General features: G+C 33.7%; 1 protein-coding gene across 1 annotated transcript; it reads left to right on the plus strand.

The window, feature by feature from the left end:
* Positions 1-4,478: 4,478 nt before the first annotated feature.
* On the plus strand, positions 4,479-21,395 carry LOC142354908 (synaptic vesicle 2-related protein-like; the record flags this gene model as incomplete). The annotated part of the gene is made up of 6 exons (XM_075407244.1): positions 4,479-4,752; positions 5,445-5,802; positions 10,026-10,367; positions 10,580-10,757; positions 14,862-15,160; positions 20,330-21,395. Coding segments are annotated over 6 exons (1,642 nt in total), but the record flags the coding sequence as incomplete, so codon positions are not given.
* Between the last annotated feature and the right edge of the window lie 3,605 nt (positions 21,396-25,000).

The raw sequence follows: 25,000 nt of genomic DNA on the forward strand, positions 1-25,000 counted from the left end.
GGCCGGGTAAATTTCATATAGGATACAACTAATAGAAGATTAAAAATCTATTCTTTTTAATTTTCCCAAATTAAAAAAATCTCCAATTGATCTTATAATGTGCTGTCCACTTGGCTTCAGTTTTTTATCATTTGAAAGTTTGATTCCACAGCAAAATGCTAATCAATATAAGTATAGGGTAAATAAGTATAGCATATGACATATTTAAAGTGAAGTTTAGAGGTTCAATTTTTTTGGGAAGAATAAGAAGAATGCTTAATTTTGTAAGAAGTTTAGTGAGTTACATTTAAACTGAATGTGACCACCAGTGTGTTTAAAGAAAAACTTACGGAAGTGAGCTATTACCTGATTTTAAAATTTCTGTCACCGAAACCAGAGATATTTACTAATTGAAAATCAGAAAAAATGCTGATCTTCCAGATTTTATTTGGTTGCACTTCATTTAAATTCACTTGAAAATTTAAGCCGTGCCATTGATCAGAAATGTGATGCATACGAGAACGCAGATGATTCATGGGCATATAATTTTTTTTATAACGCTTATTCAAAATATGAATTTTCATTGAAAATTAAAATTCACAGAGCAGAAGTATTTTGCAGTTCGTAGACACACACACACACACACACACACACACACACACACACACACACACACACACACACACACACACACACACACACCCACACAAGCACACACAGACACACACATACCCACGCACATATACATATATATATATATATATATATATATATACCCACATACCCACACATGCACACATACCCACACACGCAAACACACACGCACACCGTTGCTCCCATCAGTAGCCCCCACCCACTGCGCTCACCTCACGCCCCTTCAATTAAGCTAATTTTACAAGCAATTGTTGTAATTAAGCTCACAAAAGCACACACAGATACACACAAACACACTCACACACATACACACATACCAACTAACATATAAGCACATACATGCACGCTCACACAGACACATACACACACAAGCACACACAGAAACACAAACACACACGCACATACACGCACAAACACAAACACACAAACAGACACATGCACACAGAAGTAAACACCCACATAGAAAGGAGACTTCTCTTGGAACAAAACCAATTTTTTCGCACGTTTTGTTAGGGAAAATACAAAAACTGTATTTACGTTAATTTTTGAATGAAGTTTAGAAGATCAATTTTTGGCTTTTGTTTGAAACTGCTCGATTTTACGAGGATTTAAGGATTTTTATGAATAATTAGTAAAAAAATCTACGAAAATTAAAGAATTCTGCAAAATTTTCAAACAAAACAACATTTCAAACATAACTTATTGGTAAAACAATCTTCCAATTGTTTCCAAAATTTTTGACATTTTGAAACTGAACGTAGGGCTACTGATTAACAAAATAAATGTTTTTTGTTCTATCCTAAAAAAACTGTTTTTATCTATAGATTAAAACCAACAAACAGACTGTTTATGAAAAAAGCAACTCAACTAGAAGATATCTACTGTTCAACTATTCATTTTTAAATCATTAATTACATTTGTTTAGATAATTAAATTCGAGGTTTGAAAAGTTACTGCTTTTGAAAATATGACTGCCTTTGAATTAATGTGATATTTCGTTGTCTAATTTCCGTAGAAATCTTTAGACGTTTTGTTGAGATGATTTAGGAAGATCTTCAGCGGTTAGTTATGTTAAGGAAGGCTTGTTTTGCAGAATTTGTATTGAAAAGGTTAACACCAATAAGGTTGAGGCGTGTGCGATTTTTTCTCTAACTCTGCCAGTGCTACCTAGTTTTTGTCTTTTTTCATTACTAAAGAAAATAGAGATCGTTGCAATCAGTGCCCAATTATTTACATTTTTTGGCGTATGTTTTTTGTTTGATTTTACAAAAATATTTATAAGTGACTGGATACAAACAAGAGCAGAAGGCATTCGAACAAGACAAAAGGATGATTTTATTGTGCACGAGGACTTTAATGCATGTTTTAATGTTTATTGCAAGGAAGTGATTATAGTTTTTAGAAGATGATTCCAACAGAATTTTTGAATATAAAATTGAGTTTTTGTCCTGTTTACATTTAAGATTGTTTTTTTTAATTGAAGAAAAGAAAACAAAGTTGTCAAGTTATTGTTTCTGTCTGTTGCTGCTTTCAGTAAATGTTGACTTTCTAAAATGAATTGGAAGAAATCCAGATTTTTGCGACTGATTTGCAATTATAAGAGCTTGGACTTCCATATAAGAGTTTGGGTTTCTGCGGACAGTCGAGTATTTCAATCTTAGTTTGTGCGGGAGATTCCGACTCTGCTCAGAATTTTGAATACCGATGTATTAGAAAAAATAACGCACATAGAACTGAGATGCTAACCATTAAAAAGTAAACTCTCTAAGGAATTAGAATTTGTGGTTTTTTGAAATAGCATTGTTTATTTTAGTAAAATATGTTTGATTGCACTTTTGAGACACTTTTGTTTGTTCATCGCATACTGACGCTGCAAAGTTAATACTGGTTTTCACAATCTTGTCATTTCAAGTTGTCAACACCTTTTTTTGATTTTTTCAGCTTCCAAACTTATTTGAGGGTTAGAAAATTAAAGATTTCCTTGCTATTTTATGAAGTCAATTTTAGTCGATGTTTACTTTTTACTGAGAATTAAAAAAAATGTGCATTGTAACATTGAAAAGCTATTGAGAAATTAAATCAGTCCTATATTACTTTTTTTGCAAAACATTTTTTCTGGAAGAAAATAAAGGGTAAAAGTTTTGAAATTGTTTTACGATTCTCAGTAAAAAGTAAACGCTTTTTTCAGTTTTCTAAACGCTCTTTTCTTTTTTCAGTTTTCTAAAAAGTAAACGCTCTTTTCTCAGTAAAAAGTAAAAATAATTCACGCTTTTTTCAGTTTTCTTTGCTTAAATATGATTTTTTTTCCTCAAATGCATTAGTTTTGGTGTATTATGTAGTCCCCTATGATCTTGAAAAACAACTTAAATGCAAATTAGACAAAAAGTCCCTGGAAAGGCAGGCTCGAACATAATATTTTAGTTAAAAACGCAAACAAATTGTCTACACTCTTTTGTTTTTCAATTTGAAGAAAGCATTTAAATTAATTTTTTGTTAGTTTTATATCTTCATTCAGTTGGAATCGTGAGTAGCGGCAGTTAGACGTCGAGAGTGAAAATGGTGATTTGTAAAAAGTCGACGAACTCTAACGAATGGTAAAGCGAACAAGCAAATATAGTCAGAAGACTTTTAAGTTGACTCAAAAGATATGATGCGAACTATATCTGACTACCGACTCAAAAAATCGTGGTTCTTTAAATTACTCACACAGCAGAGCAAATGCGAAAAAAATGTAAATTGAGATTAAAACGCAGAAATGAACCATTGTTTTGTGAAATTTGTTATAGTTCTCAGTTTAAAAGTCATGCATAGCAATAATTGAGGTACGATATTTCGTTTTTACTCAAGAGCTGTTAAAAAATAATTGAAACGATAAAATTGCCACTACCGAGAAAACGGGCAAGTGAAACAATAATTATCTGTTAGTAGTATAATAAGCAGGTCTCTTAAGTTGCGTTGTCCAGACATTTTTCACTTCACTTTTGATATTGTTTTTGTCTGGTAACTCGCTATCTCTAACACAGATAGCACACTAAGCGAAGAAAGAACTAACAAATACAATAAACAATAGCAAGAAAATATGTCTGTTACATTAAAAACAAGATCATTATATATTTGTAATGAAAAACCTTAGTCGTTTTTTAAACTTTTGATGAATATTTACCATTTGTTTGCAATATTGCAAGAATGTTAGACACTTATCTTGCCATACGGGAACTCTCTATAAGGAAGCAGCTGCTCACAGGCTCATAGTGTTAACAGTTATTATAAGGTGTGGGTGGAGTTGGCAATTTATGATTCGACGACAATTCGCAACATTGCTGATACCCAAAGTGAGAAATGGGCACAGGGTTGTTTTGTTACAGCGTTCGCATGTCAGGAGAGAACTGTTTTTTGTGGCGAACGCAAAGTAAGCCGATAGGCAAGCAAGCCGACAGAAAAGCAAGCCGAAAGTTATGTAATAGTTATGTAATCTATCAGAAATAATACATTGTCAGCCGTTACAATCAATACTGCGCGTAGTATTATAGTGCATAATGTATTCCAATGCACCAAAGAAACAAAAATGCGTCAATTTTTAGACATCTAGTGGGTACGGGCTTCAGCAGACCGCTGTCCATGGCCATGCCTCTCATCCGCTGTGGGATGTAATCCGGAAATAGCGGGCCGGTTATCGCGGCGAAGCGCGCCCACCGGCCCGCCAGGGGCAACTTAAAATACGGGTATCCGAAAATCATTCGGCTTACTTGACCTCATTTTCAAAATTCGGCTTGCTTGCCTATCGGCTTGCTTGACCGCCACCGTTTTTTGTATGTTGTGATATCACTTTTGTGGTTATTATCTAGGCCCACATCAGCAAGTCATCACCTGGACCAAAGGGGCTTCAATTCCCATCATTCGTCCAATTCGCCATTTCGTGGTCCAGCTAGCCAGACTCCCCTAAACTATAGCAGCATAGCCAATGGTCAGACAGCACCCACGGGTGGGGATGATATTGATGGGGGAGGGGCGGCAGGTGCTATTCACATGCAGCAGACTCACAAGTATAGCCCAGGAGTTGCGATCCCGACCTTGACAGTTGACGATGTCGTGGAGGATCTGGGATTTGGAATGTACCAGGTACTGGCTGTTAAAAGTTTGAAAGAATCATGAATTATCTACTTCCTTAGCAAAAATTGGCGATAATTAATTTCAATAATTTAAAACAGATCAGCCTCTTGTTAACAAGCTAGACCTGCGTGAGAACAGATGCTGGCTCTCATCTAGTTCTAGTCGGTAAAGGAACCAAGTTACTTTATACCTTTCTGTTCAAAATTTTATCTTAATTTTTCTGAATTTTATTAATTTGATCTCTTATCTTCATGTCAGCTATTGAGATTCTTAAAGCCATGTTATGTTCGAGTTTAACTTCCCTGCATCACGGTAGGCATAAATTGCTGGAACTTAGCCTTAAACACCGACAAATTTAACAATACCAAAGCTGTTCTACAAAGCTTGTCATTTTCTTCGAAAGGACTCCTGAACAAATGAAAGGACTTATCGAAAGGAGCTTTGTTTGAAAGGACTCTAGAAAAATTTCGGCCCATCAAAAGGAGGCCACATCCATGAAAATACTTTGCCCGACACATGAAAAGGCGATGAAATACGCAATTTGCGTATGAACAGACCCTCTCTCGGACTATTCAAACTTTTTTCAAGTTTAATTAGCTAGCACGATAGCATAATTTTACTATCTCTCGATAAGGTTTTTTTGCTTTTCAGTCTTTCTCAAATTTGTTTTATCGATAAGAGTATCTTCAAATTTTGTTTAGGTGAAGATAGTCGCCCTAGCAGGCCTAGCATGGATGGCAGAATCCATGATGGTGAACGTCCTTGGAGTGTTGGGCCCTGAAATTTACTGCAAATGGCAACTATCCGCAGATGCAGAAGCTGCCATCGCCATTGCAGGGTTCCTAGGACTCATGCTTGGCTGCATGTTCTTTGGGATGGTTTTTGACAGGTTCGGAAGGCGTTTTGGCATGCTTCTGTCTGTCGGGTGGTCTGCGGTGTTCTGTTTGATCACTGCTTTCTCCACTCGCTACGTCTTTCTTGTGATCAACGTATTCTTGATGAACTTCGGAGCAGGTGCAAGCAGCTTGGCAGCTGTCTACTCTACAGAATTCATCCCAGGCAAGCATTCAACTTTTGAGGAAATTAAATTTTTAAATTTGAATATTGTAAATTAAAATAACCACATGGTTAGTCTTATAGGCTAGAAATTTACAATGAAACTTTAATATTTTCTGAAGTTAGAAAAACTTAAGGTTTTGTTTTCCTTAATTAATCTAACCAAAATTACAAATCGCTACTGATCTGTTATAAATATTTTGTGTCATTTAAGCAGTTCTACTTTTATTGTTCCGACCCCTCTTGAGCGGGGAGGAACTATATACTCAAATGGGTTTTTTTGTTCAGACAATTTTCGCCGATCGATAGTGACAGGTTTCATTGGTTTTTGGAAGACTGGAAGAAAAGATGAGCTGATATTCCGATGTTAGTAGATAGCTGATAGCTTTCATGACTTTGAAAACAATTGTTTTCCAAAATAAAAAAAAAACCGGTATCAATAGAAACCGTAGAATTGAGACCGGTATCATTAGAAAGCTCGTCCAGCATAAAAAATGGAATTAAAAATATTTTTTTTATTTTAGTTTTTTACAGGGAGTTATCGAGGTTGAAACTTTTGAGAAAAGTAGAGTGAACTCCGTTGTTTTTATTCACATATTCCGGATTTTTTGCCTAAATTTTCGTCAATTTTGCTAAAATTTGTTAAAATGTTTAAAAATAGTTTTGTTGATTGTGTTTTTAAAGACAAAACAGTACTGTTGATTATTTTGACTCAAATTTTTTGTCAAAAATTTGGGCTAAATATTTCAAAATACAGCCTTTTTCATCAAAAACACAACGAAGTTAGCTTCTTTAGTCCACTTTGATTAAATTTGTCGGAAGTACAGCCGTATACAACAACAATACAATCTTTGTGGACTCAAAGAGGAGTTATTTCTTCTTCAACTTCTGTTGACAGTGCCATGACTCGTTGATTATCAAAAACATAGAATTTATTTTTAAATTTCTAGCTAACAAATTTAAGTGTTCCTAATGGACAATAAGCACTAGCAGGGCTAGTTTAGGACCAATCTTGGACTGTTACAATCCAAAGAGAATTCGGATTGTAATCAATCGGTTTTTTTAAATTGATCTTTTTTAATATTAATTAAAGGACAGAACATGCCAAATCGAAGCTCAGGAGTAATAGGTCCAACTGGGTTCCTAAACAGCTCTTAGTTAATCCGTTTAGTTTTTACTTGAAAGCTTGTGGTCGTTTTGACTTTTAAAATTAATTCGTTTTAAAATAAATAATGGCTCAATCAAATTTTCCTTTGTTTTTTTTCTTAATTTGGTCAACTTGTAGCTTAGTGTCAGCAAAGAAAGAATGCTTCTTCTTTCTATTGATATAAAATTTATTCTCAACTGCGGCTTTAAGCCTTAAGTTATTGATTTTTGGCTTTGATACGACTAGATTTCAGATTTTTTAAAAAAATTTTTTTAAATATTTGCCAGTTTTCACGTTTTCTAGTTTTGTCACATTATCACATTATTCACAGTTCTCATATCACATTCTTGGCGTTCAAAATGAAACGCAATTGAAAATATTAAAATCTTTAAAGATATAGATTATCGTTTGAACGGCTTCGACACTTCTTTCTTGAAGAATTTAATTGAATTTTTTAATTTTTGTTTTTAACTGTCGTTTCTTATTTGGCGTTTTAGTCGTATGAAATTTCCTGTATAATGACAGGTGTCATTGGTTTTTCGAAGACTGGAAGAAAGGATGAGCTGATATTCTGATGTTAGTAGATAGCTGATGGCTTTCAAACAATTGTTTTCCAAAATAAAAAAAAAACTCTTTAACTTCGCAAACTTGTATAATTTATTGTCTTTTGTTACCTAGTGTCGTTAATTACAGATCAAGCATAAGATTATTGGTGTCATGGGAAAGTTTCAGAAAAATTGGTGTCACAAAAACTAATATTTTTAAAGAATTCGTTATGACCTTAATGGCTTCGACACCGATTTTTCGCAAAAAAAGTAAGTTAATTTGATTTATCATATTTGGCGTTCTTTTTGTTGACGCAAGACATATTCTGGATAGTTTCAGGCCTCAAGGACTTCCTTTGGACGAATAAACAAACAAACAAACCTATTTAATTATTTCTTTTTGTAATTAATGACTCTCATGACTTTGGATGTAATTTTGGTTCTAAAAAAATCATTTCTTCTTTTTTATCTACTGGTTACCTATTCTCATTAATGGAAAGTCACATACTACATTATTGGTGTTTGAAGAAGGCGCAATCGGACATATTTTGAGGGCAAAAATATGGCTTTATGGCGTCGACAGAGTTTTCTGGTAACTTTTAATTGAGTTTTCGTTTGTTGTCTTTTTGTAGTTCTTTTTAGCCGCATAAAACATTGAATAAGGACAGGTCTTAATGCCCTTCTTGATGCATTGGTAATGGTAAACTTTTGGGATTTTTTACGCGATTTCCATTTTTTTTCATTACTTTGAAGTTGATTGTTTATTTTAAAAAAAATAAGCAAAATTGTTAACTTTACTGTTTTTGTTCTTTTTGCTAATTGTTACCAAACCTTTGTATAGGTTCCATATCTTTTCTGATGATCCATAAGTTAATTTGTTTAGTTTCAATTTTATATGACGGTATGTTGACTTTGTTATCAAGTTTTGTTTTTTAAAAACGGACATAATGTTTTTTATGTAATTAATGTTTGTTGTTTTTGTTTGATTTTGATGTTCGGCTTAACTCGCTGTCTTAACATTCGCATATCTCATCAATCTTGTGCATCATTTTTACTCCACTGAGTTGTTTGCTTTGGAGGGTATCTTTTTGTATAATACTTTGAATAATACTTGTTTTTTTGGTTTTTTGGGATTCCCAAAAATAATTTTTGGGTTTTTCTATCCGTTGCTCATTTGGTAGACAATTATGCCAAAATTGTGGATGAACGGGGTCGGAACTTTATGTGCAATCGCACGTTACTGAGCTTTTTTCTTGTTTTTCGTTTAATTTGCTCTTCAACGTATCTTTTTGTGTTAGTTAGAAGTTTCTGTAAAAAGTTTTGTATCACTGAACCTTTACTCCATCTTGCCTTTCATTTTTATGCTAAAAAAGGTTATGGTTGTTAGAGTATGTGTATACAGTAACTGACAAAGTTTCGATTAATTTGAAGCTTTTATTAGAATGTCTGTTGTAGAATTTTGAAAAACCTTATTTAACGACACAAATATTTTTTGGAGCTGTGCTTGAAGAATTTTTGTTTCTAGAATCACTGATAACTTTTTTGCAAAAACCCCATCGAAGTTTCTTACAGAACTGGTTATAGTACTTTCTCTCTAATGGTTTTCAGATTTAGTAGTTTCCGTTGATGTTTCTTTTCCCGTAAGCAATGATTATTTGTTGTTATTTTTTTGTGATCTCAGATTGTTATGAAGAATGGTGAACATTGCGAGGCATTTTACGTCTATTCAAATCGTTGAATCATAGCATATGAAAATGGCCCAATCGAGAAGATGATCTGTTTGACCATAGTTCCCACCTTAGTAGGAATAAAACGAGACTACTAGAAATAACCAGCTATTTTAGTCTCAGAAAAAAACGGTCTCAGAGAACACAATCCCATATTGCAAAAAAACTCCTAGATAAAATTGTCACCCTCAAAATAGTCCCAAACAATTGGATTCATGAAACGCATGCCCGCCAATTAACAAAACATAGTTCTTGAGATATGAGGATTGTATGCCATTAAACAAATATTATGCTAATTACAGCAGTTTCCGTCAATTTGTGTGTTGTGATTCAAATTCTTGGTCATTATCCTAATTTATGTAAAAAACATTCAGAAACTGAGCTCTGAAAAACATTCAGAGCTGTTTTGTCAAATATTTTGCAATCAGAAAATTTGAAATTCAAACTTGTTCACGATAATTTAGATTAAGACTTAGATTGAGATTTTAATAACTTTTAATTGTTCTGACTATTTAACGTTAATTGATTTTCTTCATCATCCGAAATTTAAACTGATACTTCAATTATCTGTGCTCGGAAATATACTTGCACTTTTAAAAATCATTTTCCTTGGTAAGTTCATGATAAACTTCCTAGATATAAACACTTATTTCAAAAGAATTACCACGTTTTTTTTGTAGATTCGCATTTTATAGAGTGGCTCATCGAGACGTTGATACAGGATTAATCAAACTGTCTTGAATTTCTGTCATGAAGTGCTGTTTTTTTTATATCATGATGCTAATTAAATGCAATTATGGTTTACAGTTAGAATGCGATCAACAGCCATTTGCATCATGAACTTCTTCTGGGCGGGTGGAGCCTCGTTGACGTCCCTAATTGCCCTCATCTTCCTTGGGTCCAGTAAAGCCGGCGACACTGCCAGACGTATGACTGACAATTCTGGTTGGAGATCTCTGATCGCGTGCTGCTCAATCCCTTTGTTTCTGTTTGTGGCGCTAGCTTATAAACATCTTCCCGAATCCCCCAGATTCTCCATGACCAAAGGCAACCCTATCGAAGCTTCGATTGTGTTGAAGAAATTCGCAGACGAGAATAAACGGAATTGCCCCGTTGGAAACTTGGCAGCTGATCAAATATCTTCACAAGGTATAACATACCAACCCATCAACAAATTTTATATTCATTTCCATGTTTCAAGTTCCAGTTGAGGAAGTTACAGGGGGATATTTTGATAATTTACAAGTGCAGAAAAATGGGAAAGTATGTCACTTTTATGTCCTTAATATCATTTTTTCAAGTATATCACTTTTCCTTAGTATAAACAAAGCAAGCAATTGTAGTGATTCGTCCTTCTACAGGTAGCCTGCGCAGTCTGATCAACTCGTACACATGGCGCAAAACAACAGTGGGTATCTGCACAATAGTGTTTGTGGTCCGTTTCTGCTACTACGGAACCATCTTGCAGACCACAGAGATCTTCCAGGAACAGGACGTGGGCTCCTTCTGTGACCTTCAGGGTGCTCTCGGGGTGTACAGGTTGGGCTTCTTTTCTTTTAAGGGATATTCCATCAATACTTTTGAAGGTCCAATGCAATTGATTCAAAGATCAAATTTCAAACCTACACCCCCTCATGGTTCCCAGTTGAAAATTACCCAATCTTAGATAGCAGGTTAGCATGCAAAAGGCCGAGACGAGAAAGAAGGAATGGCGGAAGGAAGCAGTTCAGTCAGCTATACAGTTGCGTAAAGTGGTGCTATTTTTGTTACAGCTGCAAAAAGTGATCAAAAACATTGCCACGCAGATTTATCCACCATGGATTTTTGAGGTTTAAAAATTACGTTATTGGATTTTTTATACCTTTTGTATTGTGTATTGTTCGCATATTCCGTAACTTTAGCCAAAATTGTCGTTATTTTTGCTAAATTTTGTTAATATTATCAACAATAGAGGTAATCGTTTTACCTTTAAAGATAGAGGATGAAGGCTTTCGACATTTTTCTAACAAATAGTGCCAAATGTGGTTCTTTAGACCATTTTGTTGAAATTCGCCAGTAGTGAAAACCTGAAAAATGGTATCACAATCTTTTCATACTCCAAAATTGGGCTTATTTTTTCCGCTTCCTACAAAAGTCTTCTTGAATTAAAATTCTGCCCGTTATTCATTCATTTATCTCAATATTTATCAAAAATGCTTCTTTTTTTATATATTGAAATGTTTCCTTTGCCAAGCTTTTCCTCTGTTTCGCAAAAGTTTGGCACAAGTAAGTGTTTTGTTGAACTCACAGCTACATTAAGGCTAGTTATTTCTTCTTCGTGGACTCGCAATTGTCGAAATTACCAGTGAATGTCTTCTCAACTTTCCATTTTTTGCATCGTGCTTCTGTGGACCTGTAGCTAATTCTCAGTAAAAAACAACTGAAACTTTCATTTTAAAAGATACCTAAATTTTAAAATGGTCTTATTTGTAACTAATGCTCTCTTGGCTTTGGTACTACTAGTTTCCAAAAATTGTTGACGTTTTTAAATGTATGCCATTTTTGAGGTGCAATATGGCTTGAACAATTATCACATTAATGACAGTTCCAGTTGTCGCCCAAAAAATTTGCAATTGAACTTATCTAAGGTGAATATCTTATGGTTTGGCAGCTCCGACACGGTTCTCTCGCAAAATCTAACAGAAACTTTTTTTAAACGTAATTGTTGTTCTTTTCGCAGTGATTCCAAAAATCTAAGATTTCTAAACGTTCTCAAGGGCTTCTTGTGGATGTATAGTTGAACCAAATAATTTTTTAAATGTTTCAGATAATGGTGTTAAGGATTTTCATATAAAATAATTTCAAAAACCAAAAAGAGTGTTTTCATCTTTCCCTTTTTTGTGCATGATTTGTCTTTTAATAACTTCGTTTTAAAATTGGCGGGTCTGATCAACTTTTTGCGGCACCAAAGAAACTTTAGGATTGGTTACTTTTCTGATTGAAGTCCTTTGGCCGTAGACATTGTGTTTTCATCAGATTTTTTGAGTTTTGGGTTGTTTTCAATAATTTTTTTTTCAAATAGAAGTTTTAGAAAGACGACTCATTGATAATCGAAATAAAAAAATGGAACAATTTCACTTGCTCCTAGTTTCTAATGGTTTTTTGAAGTCCCATAGCTTGAAAGACTTCAATACTGTGGCATCGTAAAAATTTTTCGAAAATTTTCTGTTCTGTTTCTGTTTGTTTCTTCTTGTCCTATGACTGAATCTTACTTTTAAAGTTGGATTTTTAAGGTGCTGCAAGTTAATTTGTTTTTTTTCAGCTGAAATCATATAGTTTTTATGAATTTTTAAAATTTTTCTTTTATTAAAAAGTTAATGAATTTTTGAGTTTTTTCACTATTTATCTCTTTTTTTGTCTACAGGTTGCTTAGTCTCTTTTAAAATGGGTTATACTTCCTTTATAACAATACAAAATCAATTCATACGATTGTTTTGTATTCAACTAATGCTTTCTTCGCTAACAAAAATAAGGTTTTGTTCTGCAAATGAAAAATCTGCAAATTTTTCTGGTTGATCTTTGTTTCTTTGCCACAAACTAATAGCGAGATCCCGTTGAAATTAAAGAAGGCACAATTCAACCTATGTAATTTTCTATTGAGTATTTTATTGCCGGCTTCGGCAACGCTTTCCGGCAAAATTATTTGAACTCTTTAAAAAGTGTTTTGCTTGTTTTCGTCTTTCGTTTTGTAGTAATCTGGGTAATGACAGTGCTGAGATGCTGCCTTGAAAAGTGTAGTTTAATATAGTTAATTGGCTACCTGAATTATGCAGCAAGGGGTTTGAATGTGTCTTTCGAAAGATTTCAGTTCTAACTAAAGTTTTTAATCACTGAGAAAGTAATTTTTTTGTTTCAAAAACCAAAACTTAGTTTCGAACTTTACCCTTTCTGCTGTTTTTTTGCGAAGAGTCGAGGAGTCCCAATGCTTACAGGTTTAACTTTTTCTTTTGACATACAGTTTAAATTGTGTAGTTTTTGGTGTTATCTGATGCCTCTTAGATTTTGTTTTTGTGTTCTCTTTTAAATATAGACAGCGAGTGCCGAGTGTAATTAAAGTTTGTTGTTTCTCCAAGTTTACGTTTGTCTCGTAGTGTAATCAATGGAACGTTTCATCTGCCCTCTAATGCGGCATTAAAGTCTTGACTTAGTTATTTGCTGGTCAAAATGTGAATTTTTGAAAATTTGCTCATTTGGTAGACCGTGAATTCAGTATGCGGATGAGCGTGGTCGGAACATTGAATGCAAATGCACATAACTGAGCCTCCTTGTTATTTTAATTTTTAAAAGACCTGGGCATGAATTTCTGAACTCTCTCAAGTTAGAAATCAATCGAGTAAATGCAGAAACTGGGAAGTTACAAAGTACTTGCTCAAATTCCTCCTCTGTTTGTTAATTAATATCTCGTACCCAATTCCAAGTGTAAGTCAGTACCGGGCAATTGTAATTACAAGTATACTTTGTGAAAAAAATAGCTCGCTTTGTCGCTTAAAATTTGCCTCTTTTTAGCGTGTATTAACGGCGCAGAAGACTAGCTTTCAACTGTCATGGTGGCGCCGAAAAGAGAACAAAAGTCTAAGGAGTAGATCGTGGGTTTGAGCCCTGTAAAAAACTTTTTTGCACTTGTCCCAGATCTGATCACTGTAAAATCAGACTGAACACAGGCTTGACTAGTCCAAAAATTGGCTTGAATCAGTCTACGATTCAGATATGATGAGGATTTGCATTTATACTGGCACAGTACTCAATGACACTTGGAGTCAGGTACGGGATGACAAATCTACAAAATAGAGACTTGTCTCTATCATGTAGATTTTAAAATCGCACTTTCAAGGGTGTTTTTGTGTCTGTTTGCAAAGATTCTTCAAACTTTAAAATTGAAAACAAATGCTTTCGCCTAGATTTTGCACAATTCAACAAAAAACAGAGATTCATTTTTATTCTGTTGGTGTATCTGCAAAATTATTTGTCATATCAAAACAAATTTTTCTTTGATTTTCTGGGAGAGATTATAGGTTGTTCACAAATGTTTTATGTAGGCTGAACTGAATTTCGGACTTTTTTCCCTAAAATTAAAGTTTTTGTCCCATGAAAAGTCAGACTTTTTTCGACGATGTTTAACGAATTAAACCGGCAAGAGCACATTTTATGATACCAAAATACAACGCCCCTAATTTTAAAAAACGTGTCAATGATTGACTTTGGGCGAATAAAAGCGAGAATCATTGGGGCTATTCTGTTATTAGTATCGACATAGATGAAAGATAACACTAATAATTTTTTGTAAATGTTTTAAAAGTTAATGATGATCTCGACCACTAGTATAATAAGTGATGGAAAATAATACAGTTTATAATTGTGCTGATTAAGATGTTTTCCTAAAAAAGAGGTTATGTTCCAAATTACTTACAAGATAACCGTGGTAAGAGCTTTCCTAATGAACGCTTATCCTTTAAGGCTCTCATAAGAAGACCCCATTCTTGTGCAAGATAACCGCCGTTTATAAAAAACTTGCAAAATCTTACGCGTCGGAGTTCAACAAGGGGTATTGAGAATCAGCAATAGCTATGAGACATTTCCAACGGAGACATTTAAGAAGTGTTTTAGGTGCAATGCGATGTGTAAAAGGCTTCATTCTCACGACTACGTCGACCTACTTCTTACGACACTAGCCGAGTTCCCTGGTCTTGTTGTAACATACTTCATTGTGGACAGATACGGTCGCAGACTTAGTCTGGCCGCCGTTCTGGCTGGGATGGCATTTGGATACAGCATTCTCTTCATTTGTCCAGGTCGACAGTTGACAGACGCGGCGTTCTTCATCGCCAGGGCACTCGCAATTTCGTCATTCAATACTATAGTGCTCTATGGAGCTGAAATATACCCCACCAACATGAGAGCTACAGGTAAAAAAAAACTCAATTTTTAAGTCGAGTTTTTGCCAACATTCACTTTTTATGTGAAGTGTAATCAATGCTGTAAAAACGGTGAAAAATAACAATTCGCTGCTAAATTCACCCCGACGAGCCCTCGACCCGGACTTTTATCTAACTGTCCATGCAAGGGTAGCGCTTCGGGAGAATCTGTAACTAGCGTAAAAAAAACCTCGAGATTGTCTGATAATTTTTATTGTCTGTATTTGTAGTCAAATCACAGAGAGAAATTAAGAATTGTGGCTAATTATGGTTGAAAATATTTTATTCAAAAGGCATTTCAAGAAACCCTTAAAGGCCTCTTATACTATCCATGGTTTCAACAGAAAAATTGTGTGTCACAATGAATCAATTTTTATCCAGAGAAATTTTTGTTGAATGGTTGTCGTTACTTTATTTGTTAAACTATTTTTCAATGTTTTTCAATAATTATAACCAGGTCTCAATTTGCTTATGATCGTAAGCGTCTAATTCATGGAAGTTGATTAATTCCATCAATAGATCCTTGGGTCGAGGGTCACTGTCATTCAACGCAAAAATTATGCAAGACAAGCGGTGAAAGTGGAAAACTTTGTAAGATGCGTTGAATGCGGCGAAATTACATAAATCAGGTGATGAATGCGGTGAAATAAAATTTATCGACTGGCACCGGTGAAATTACATAAATTCACCTATGAAAAAAGCATCCAAATTATGTGAGATAAGCGGTGAATGCGCTGAGATTGCATAAATTCACAGCTGAAGTTAGTGGTGAAATTACATAAATGCTAAGCCTATTCAACAATGTATTAAATTGAACAAATTGGATTTTCAAACTCTAAGGTATATTAGAAAACTATGATGTCGCATTTTTTGAAATTGTTATTTTTACAGTTTTTGATTATTTACGTTTTCCCGACGTTTGACACCATTAATTTTTCACTTAAATTTTTTTTGAGACTTTAAAAGGATGGAAATCATTCAAGCTTTTTTCTTTTATCCATCGTTGTGTTTTTTCTCCGTTTTTTTGTTAGTTTGCTGCATGAGGAACGTCACAATGAACACCGTGCATATCAATTAGTTGTTTCAGAAGTTGTTTTGATTATAACCAAAACTTGTTTTGATTGTAATAACACTTTCATGCTATTGCATTAAAATCGAGAGGCGTTTTTTTTTGTATAATTTTAAAAACGACAGAGAGCCGAGTTAATATGCGTTAATAAGCACCTAATTTCCTGACCCCGATGATCCACATTTTTGATTTAATGGCCTACCAAATGACAAAGAGAAAGAACGTTTTCAAAAAAACACATATTAGAGGCAATGATGCATTAGAGGGCCGACGAAGGCTGCTATTAGGAACACTTCTCGACAAGACATACGTGAAAGTCAAATCGAAACAATCATTATTAACGCTAAGAATTCGGTGCCTATATATATATATATATATATATATATATATATATTTATATATATATATATATATATATATATATATATATATAGAGAGAGAGAGAGAGAGAGAGAGAGAGAGAGAAGACAATAACAAAATGAAAATGTCATCCAATAAAAACTAAGGTCGACAAAATAACCTGTCCTTTACTAAAAAATATGGGGAGAGCAGATTATAGTGAGACTCCGTAACAGTTTAACAAATTTGGCATAATGGGAAAAGATCAAAAATTAATTTCCTTTTTTGGAAATCCTTTTTTCCTAAGTGATTAAAACCATTAGATATCGACTGAAAATGTTAAAAGGCTTTATTCCTTTTGATATATATTTGAGGAAGCAATCAAAACTGTTTACTTGCAATTTTTAAGGAAATAATTCAGACCGGTCATTATCCAGATTTTGTTATACAACTACAAAAGGAATGCGAAAACAACCAAAAATTTCTTTATAAACTCAAATATTTTAGCAAGAAATTGTTGTCGCTGTCGTTAAAATTATAATCTGTTCATTGAGAACACTAAAGACAATCAATTGCGTAATCTTTCAAAACCAATTGAAACCTCACTTAGAGCAACTTTGGAGAAAGGAAACAAAGAACAACACAGAAATTCGCAGATATCCAAAATCGCTTATTTTCAAATAAAAATGCGTATTATCGAAGCCACAAAACCTTTAGTTGAAAACCAAAGACTTATAAAGATTCAATTTTGGCTATTCGGAAAGGATGCGGCTTTTATTTACAGAGATTAAGCCACTAATTGTCAGAAAGAATATAAAAAGTGACGAAGCTCAAAATTCCATTGGTTTATTTTAAAACAAACATTTTCAAAACTCACATAAATCATAAGTTTTGAACCAGAAACAACAACAATTAATTTGAATATTTATCAGTGGGACCATGTCATAAGACTATTAAAGCAATAAATACAGCTGGAACTCTAAATCTAACGAACAGTTTTACGAAATCACAGTTTTGAAGCACTTGAAGCTATGAGAGAATAAACCATTGAAAACTAAGATCAGCTAAATTTTTTTTCCATCGGTTCGCATTTCATTATGAGGAAGTTCTTTTTATAGAGGGTTTAAATCAAAAACAAGGAAAGAATATGAAAATTGTCCGGTATAGAACACCCATAAAAGTTCTTATGAAAAAATTGACAAAACCCAAAGGATATCAGTCAAAAAAATATGGCGAACAGAAAAATTAATGTTCAGTTCAACAGAAAAATGATGACGCCCATCCATAAAAAGATTAGGTTAAGTGACAGCAAAATCAGGAACAAAGAGGTAAGATATAAACATGCTTTCATAATTTGAAATAATCTCTTCTCGAAGTCATTGAGACAATTAGATATTATGTGAATTTAACAAACTCGATCATTTATACAACAAACGGAAGCCATTGAGGCCTTTAATATTCTAAACTAAAATAAAGGACCTGAAAAAGCAACACAAAAAATTAAAAATTAAAAATTATAGTAGACTTTGTGAGAGACTGGTGTCGCAGCCCTGAAAACCATAAGATCTTCACACTAAACGTTAATTGCTTTCCGTTGTTTATTGTTTACGCGCTATTTGAACCTGTCCTTAGCGTAATAAACCGTCAAGCAAACAGAAATGTGACTCACAAATGGACATGTATGTATAACAAAATGTAAAACTGGCAACCTATTGTTTGAGGACTCGGTGTACCAAAGCCGTAAGACGATTAGTTAAAAATAAAATCAGTTGAAATTAAATTTCTTTTCACGTCGAAAGCAGGATCGAGCTGTGTTGACTGAGACTAACCTACAGGTCAACAGAAGTTTGACATAAAATGTGCATTGTTCAAAAATTCACTAATATTTTCTGAAAACAAATATATTCAAAGTCATAAGAGCCCTTAGATATCAACTGAAAACAAGGTATATTTTTAGTTGGAGCAATTACACAAGACAATTGGATTTTTTGATCAGTTTGGCTGAGTCACGTGACCGCAGAAAGAATAAATAGTGCAGGAAAAACACAAGAATTGATTTTTTGTTTTCGAAAACACATTGTCAAAGCCTGAAAAACCGTCAGCTCATACTCAAAAGCTAAAGTGTTCTTTCACTTGAGCTCATTTCCTTGTAAATTGAGTTTGCGTCAATTGAACCGTAATTTTAAATCATTTTTGTCATTAATTAACATAAATCAAAGAGATGGCGACTCAATGCAAACCGAACAATTTTTGATTTTTTTTTGCGAAATAGATATTTTGTGCAAATGGAAAAGTTCAATTTATGAAAAAAATAACTGCTGCATTTCCGATACATATCGAGTGGAGTTTGCGGGAAGCGGGCAGTATATTTATTTCAAGAATACTGTGGCAAATTTGATTCATATGGTCTAAAGAAGCATATTTTGCACCGTTGTGGATAAGTAGATCTGAATTTTGAAATATTTAGAAAAAATTTATCTCAAAAACTCGCATTAAACCATCCAGCAAACCTCTTCTTTATCGATAAAACCAATAACATTTTTTTGACAATTTTATCAATTTTTAGTGAAATCGATAAAAATGTGGGCTAATAATACAAAAACCGTGAACAAAAACACAGGATTGAAAGTGAACAAAAAACGAAATTTTAAGAGATCTAAGAACGAAAAAAGGAGCTCAGTAAAAAGGGTTCTCAGTAAAAATCTTAATGCTAACTTGTTAGTGGAAAGCCTTCTATTCAATGACTCACTTTTGTTGCCTTCAATTCGTTTTTTGTTTTATTGCTTTTTGCGTCCTATTGAGTTGTGTAAGACAATAGTTGCTGTGACCATTTGACTCTTTCTATTGGTTACCCGAGTCATAAAACCAGTTAAGTATATATCTACAAGGAGCTAACACGGTTTTTTTTACTTTTAAAAAAATCATCAGTTTTTTAACTTGTTTTCAGTCAACGTAAACGTAAAAATGCATTAAGTGTCATGTAACCGAAAAAAATGAATAGCCTTGCTTGTGATACTTTTTAAAATAAAATACTTTTGTTACTTGTATCTTTTAAAAATCTTTTCTCTGTTCTTACAAAATTTTAATGCTGTGTTTTAATGCCAATTTTCTGTTAGTTTTTTCTCCCTCTGGCTCAACTTTAGATAGTAGATCGACTTGTCGTCAAGCTACTGTAGTTTTACAAAATGGGCTAAACTGATCAAAATGCGTTCAAAACATCTAATACTTAGCGTTTTCGTAGAGCGTTTGTTATTTTGCTGAATTTTTGATCGGGTCTATCATAAAAGACCATAGACTTTGTCATATATATCAATTTTACTTGAAATGATATTGACTTAAGATGAGTCTCAATCACAAGACTAATAATTCACTATATTTGATAAAATCTGGAAACCTTTACAGAAGGCGATAATCGTACATCGAAGTTCTTTTTTTTGAGAAATTGGACATAATTAGTGACGAAAAACATCTTAAAATGTCTAAACAATCACTTCAGATAATTTTTTTATTTTTCTTTGTTACGATTTTCCTTTTTACGTAAATTTTTCTTGAATTTTGCAGGTATTGTGCCGATAAGGAAAACAAAAAATTTTATAACATTCCTCAACTGAGAAGTCTGGTCAGATATGGCAAGAAAAAATTCCCCTCACGTGAACTTTTTTTACGTAAGATCTTATCAGATCATCCTCAATAAAAATTCTTTCTAGCCGGTGTCTTATGAAATCTTCTGCAGTTCATATTGAATATTTCAGGTCTGGGCTTCTGTAGCTTCGTGGGTGGGTGTGGTATGCTGCTGGTGCCAATAGTGACCGAGATTATATCCAAGACTTCCTCCCGACTAGCCACAACTATATTCGTAGGGCTAGCCTCCCTAGGAGCATTCACGGCCCTCTCTTTACCCCTAGAAACTTCTGGACTCAAGCTAGGCCAGTTAAACTTGTAACACATGCTTATTCCACATTTTAAAAAGAAAAGTTGATCTGTTCTGTGACCCCCCGCTCAGTGGTGAGCTTACATGCTGCGAAAAAGAATAGGTCCAAAAAGTCAAATGCCATTGCTCAGTTTTAGCTAGTTTTCAAAACCATAGTGGTGAACTAAACCCAAATGAACGATTCAATTTTATGTCAGTTATGTTAGAAACGTCAACAAATAATCATCACATGATGCCGCATCAGTATTAAGATCATAGAAAAATCATCACAAAGATCATTATTAAAGTAAAAGCAGAATACGACGGAGATGAAATTTATGGCTCAACAAATTCATACGATCGCAAATTATTAGAAATGGCTGAAGTTAATTTAAACACAGAACGCAATTTGTTATCAGAAATAGTCATAGGTGTCTCATAATGGGATGTACATGTACATGTAACAAACCATTTGAGCATTTGCGAATTCCCTCAACGCCATTAACGAGACCAAAAAAACAATAACAGAAATAAGAAACGTTAATGCGTCTGGGTGCGAATCCACATAAGGTATTTATTATGATTTGCCGGATTTGTCCACCCAGACGACAGCCAATTACATAGCCAAAACCTATAAGATACATATGAAGACATCGAAAAATAGGAAAATGTGGCCGAATGATGTTGAGTTTAGAAAAGTCACCTTAATTTCAAGGTCAAAAGTGACGTGAGAGCTTTCATTGAGTAAAAACGTGTAAAAAGTTGCTTATCAGTGCAATAAAATGAATGTTGTTATATCTTTATGTGTATATTTATCAATTCATTCTCCATTAAATTATTAATTGAAACCAATCAAATTATGGATTGCTTTTTGTTTAGAGTATACCGAATTCAATCTGTAACCTGCACTTTTTCTCTACTCTAATTGAAACCAGATAACTTTAGTTGACTACAAATTCTAAGTATATAAGAATTGGTACCTGATGTTGCAGGAAAATTTGGCAAACGTTTTGTGTCTGCGTTGAGCATAGCCATAACCTTGTCAACTCTTCTCTTTTTCTACTGGAATTAAAGCTGTTGTGTCCTCCAATTTTAATCAATAAGATCGGGTTCAGTTTCATCTAAGTAACACATCCTCAAGATTTACTGCATAAATAAACATTATCCTAGGCTTTGGAATCAAGCTACGGCAAAATCTTCCGATATGTTGTCAAAAATTTTGAGTTGACTTAATTTTCTATCTCAGCTGTTTTACGAATTCCTAGTCAAAAGTTGAATATTTTTCGAAATATTCACTTTGAAAGAAAAAAATACAATCTTTCACTACTGACAAAATTATGAACTTCTTTATTCAAACCAATTACTCAAAAATTTTCGAATTTGTGAGAACTCTATCAGCGTGGACTGGTTTTAACAATATTGATGTTACACTTGTAGAGGATCTTTGATATTCAGCAAAAAAGTATCTTGTTTTTTAGTAAGTGGCGTAAGTTTGGGCAGGCCAGTTGTTGTGGTAAGAGTTGAATGGAAGTTGAGAAATGTCGGCCCGTTGTGTCAATTTATGTAGGTTATGTAAATATGTAAAATATGTAAAATTTGAAAAGCTTAAATACTAATTTTCAGTTGTGCCGTATCTAAACTAATATGTTGAACCAAATGCGCTTTTGGGGTCGTAGAGTGATTTCATGTTTAATGCTACAATTTTCCTTTCACAGAAGAATTTATAGGTTATCAGAAAACCCCATAGATAAATAGATCTCATTGATGGGCGTGATATTGAATACAAATGACCCTTTGATCTATCACCTGACCATTTGCATTCCATTTTTATGAGAGTGCAGTGGAATGAATTATAATCATACCCAGTGACGAACTTGATACACCTTGCCATGTCATGCAAGATCTTGTCAACTTCTGCAAAACTTGAAACATCTTGCCAAGATATTGATAGACAAAATTTCTTGGAATACCTTGATAAGATCTTGGCAAGATCATATCAAGACATGTCAAGAAATTTTCTTGGCGTAACTTGATAAGACCTTGATAATTCTTGACACATAGAAAATTTTTTTCTAAGCAACCCGAAGTGAGGAGGTGGAAATATGCACCGGGAATCCATAGAAAAATCGGCCATGACCAGACAATCCAGACAAAAAATTAGCTATGACTCGAAGTAGTGAGAATTAGCACTGCGTGGCAATTAGCAATTAGTGGTGAAAATTAACAAAAAAAAATCACAAGTCACATCCATTTCATTGACAAAACACGAAATTAAATTATCGTGTTAGCATCCAAATTATCCGAGCTAGTATCCACTTAAAAATTTTATTATACCGGAAAAAAGCGGCTGATTTGTTGGTTAATAAACTAACGGGAGCAGTATTTTCCGACATTCTTGATAATTCTTGATAATTCTTGCTTAATCTTATGATTTCCTGCTACATCTTGTTTTTGGGTGCTATTGAATTTTTAATACCTGATATATCTTGCCATGTCATGGTTAATCTTTCTCGGAAATTTTGCCAAGATCTTGTTTCTTGACAGCCATGCAAAAAACTTGCAAGTTTGTACTTATCTTGATGTTTTCTTGGTAAGTACCATGGCAAGATCTTGGCAAGATTTACCAAGCTTTATCAAGATGTACCAAGTTTCGATTCACTGAAAATTTTGTTTTAATTTCTCTTGTCTAGCTTTTTATTTTTAGTAGCTGAAAAGATAAAGATTGGCCAAGAGCTCAATCTTATTTTAGAAAATTTGATTTTAAAGTTGGCATTAATTTTTTTTTGGTGCGCACTTATTATTTGCTCATCCCATGTATTAAACATGAACTATTTCAATCCTGCGCCATCAAAGCGCTGAAAAATTTGCAGTGTACATGAAATAGGTGACAGCTTTTCTCCGCGTGTCTAGAAATTATATAGTTTTTCAGAAGAATAATTAGATTTATGTTCTATTGAAGAATACAAACATGCAATTGGGAATAATATTTGAAAACCTCGTAAAGTTGTTTCTACCAATTTTACTGCGGAGTTCAAACTTCATTTGATGATGGTAAGTACAAAAAATTGAAAATTGCAGTGTTTATAAGAAAATGTTAATCAGACAGTGCACCTTAAACTGTTAGATACACTTTTGCACAAAAATTGATTCAAAATTTTTTCACGCGATGAGCCAAAAGACACCATCGGAATTGAACAGTTACTGAAATGTGATTTTTTCACTAGGCTCATTGATTTGTAGAAATAAAAAAAAAACTTTGAATGCTATTTAGCGGTCTGGAATTATTGCGTGACCCTCTGAAAACATACGAAACTGGGCGACCATATGGTCAGGATGAGATAACATTGGAATGAAATCTGATCACCTCCCTCATCAGCCCACTCTACACCAAAACGTAGCACTCTTCTCAAAGGCTTTGTGTTCTGATTTGACTAGAAGATTTTGTTCTGCTTTGTTTTCCTTTCATTTCATCAAGGGGAGAGAAATAAAATTGTGTTGCATCTCCGATTAAACAAAAAATAATTGGAGCACTTTTTGGTTCTCTGATAAAAAGGTCAACAAAATTATACAAAAGGTGTTTGTTGTTGTTTTGTTATTCAGATGCTTTTTTGTGCCTCTTAAGATAGGAGCCAAGGATGCCTGTCAACACAAAAGCAATTTTAGTTTAACGTCACAGAATTGGTTGAACTTTTTGTGAGGTTTTCAACATCATCCAAGTAAATAATGGAAATTTAGCGAGATTGTCCGACGAAATTACAATTATTTCAAGTTTTTAAGAGTAGGCAAATCAACAAAAACCAAACAGGTACTAATAATTGTGCATCTGTAAACAGTATTTAGATTGAATTTTAGCAACGAGTACGGTAAGAAAAACAGTATAGCTGATAATTTTATCAGTCAATTTTAACAGCAAATTGAAAACGAGGATGCTGGGTAATGTGCGTTTGTACATAAAGTTCCCATCCCGCTCACCCGCATTTTTGACATTAATGTGTACCAAATGAACAGATAGAAAAACCCACAAAATCCAAGTATTTTTCAAAAAATAAAACTTGCATGAACAAAAAGATCGCCTCCAACGCAGATATCTCAGTGAAGTAAAAACTGCTAGATTAGATTGATTATATCACATCAGCTACTATTAGGAAAGCAGGTTAAGACAAGCAACAAAATCAAACAACATTAACTACGATTTTTAATTACATCCAATAATTTAAGTCCACTTTTTAAAAAAATATATTAGCAAGGTTAAAACAGCGTCAGATGAAACTGATACTAATCAAAACAACTTATACTTCATTAGAAAACATATGGGACCACTCCATGATAAGGCTCGGTAACAATTAGACAAAAAAAGAACACAAAACAGCAAAGTGAAAGGATTGGCTTGAATTTTAAAAAAAAACAATTAGTTTCAAAGCAATGAACACCAATAGATAGCAATTAAAAACACCCAACATCTTTATGATCACAAACGCTTCTATAGGAAGGCATTAAGATATGTCTTTATGCA

Source organism: Convolutriloba macropyga, unplaced genomic scaffold (genome assembly GCF_964194025.1).
Source record: "Convolutriloba macropyga unplaced genomic scaffold, txConMacr16.3 SCAFFOLD_3475, whole genome shotgun sequence".
Lineage (NCBI taxonomy): Eukaryota > Metazoa > Xenacoelomorpha > Acoela > Convolutidae > Convolutriloba > Convolutriloba macropyga.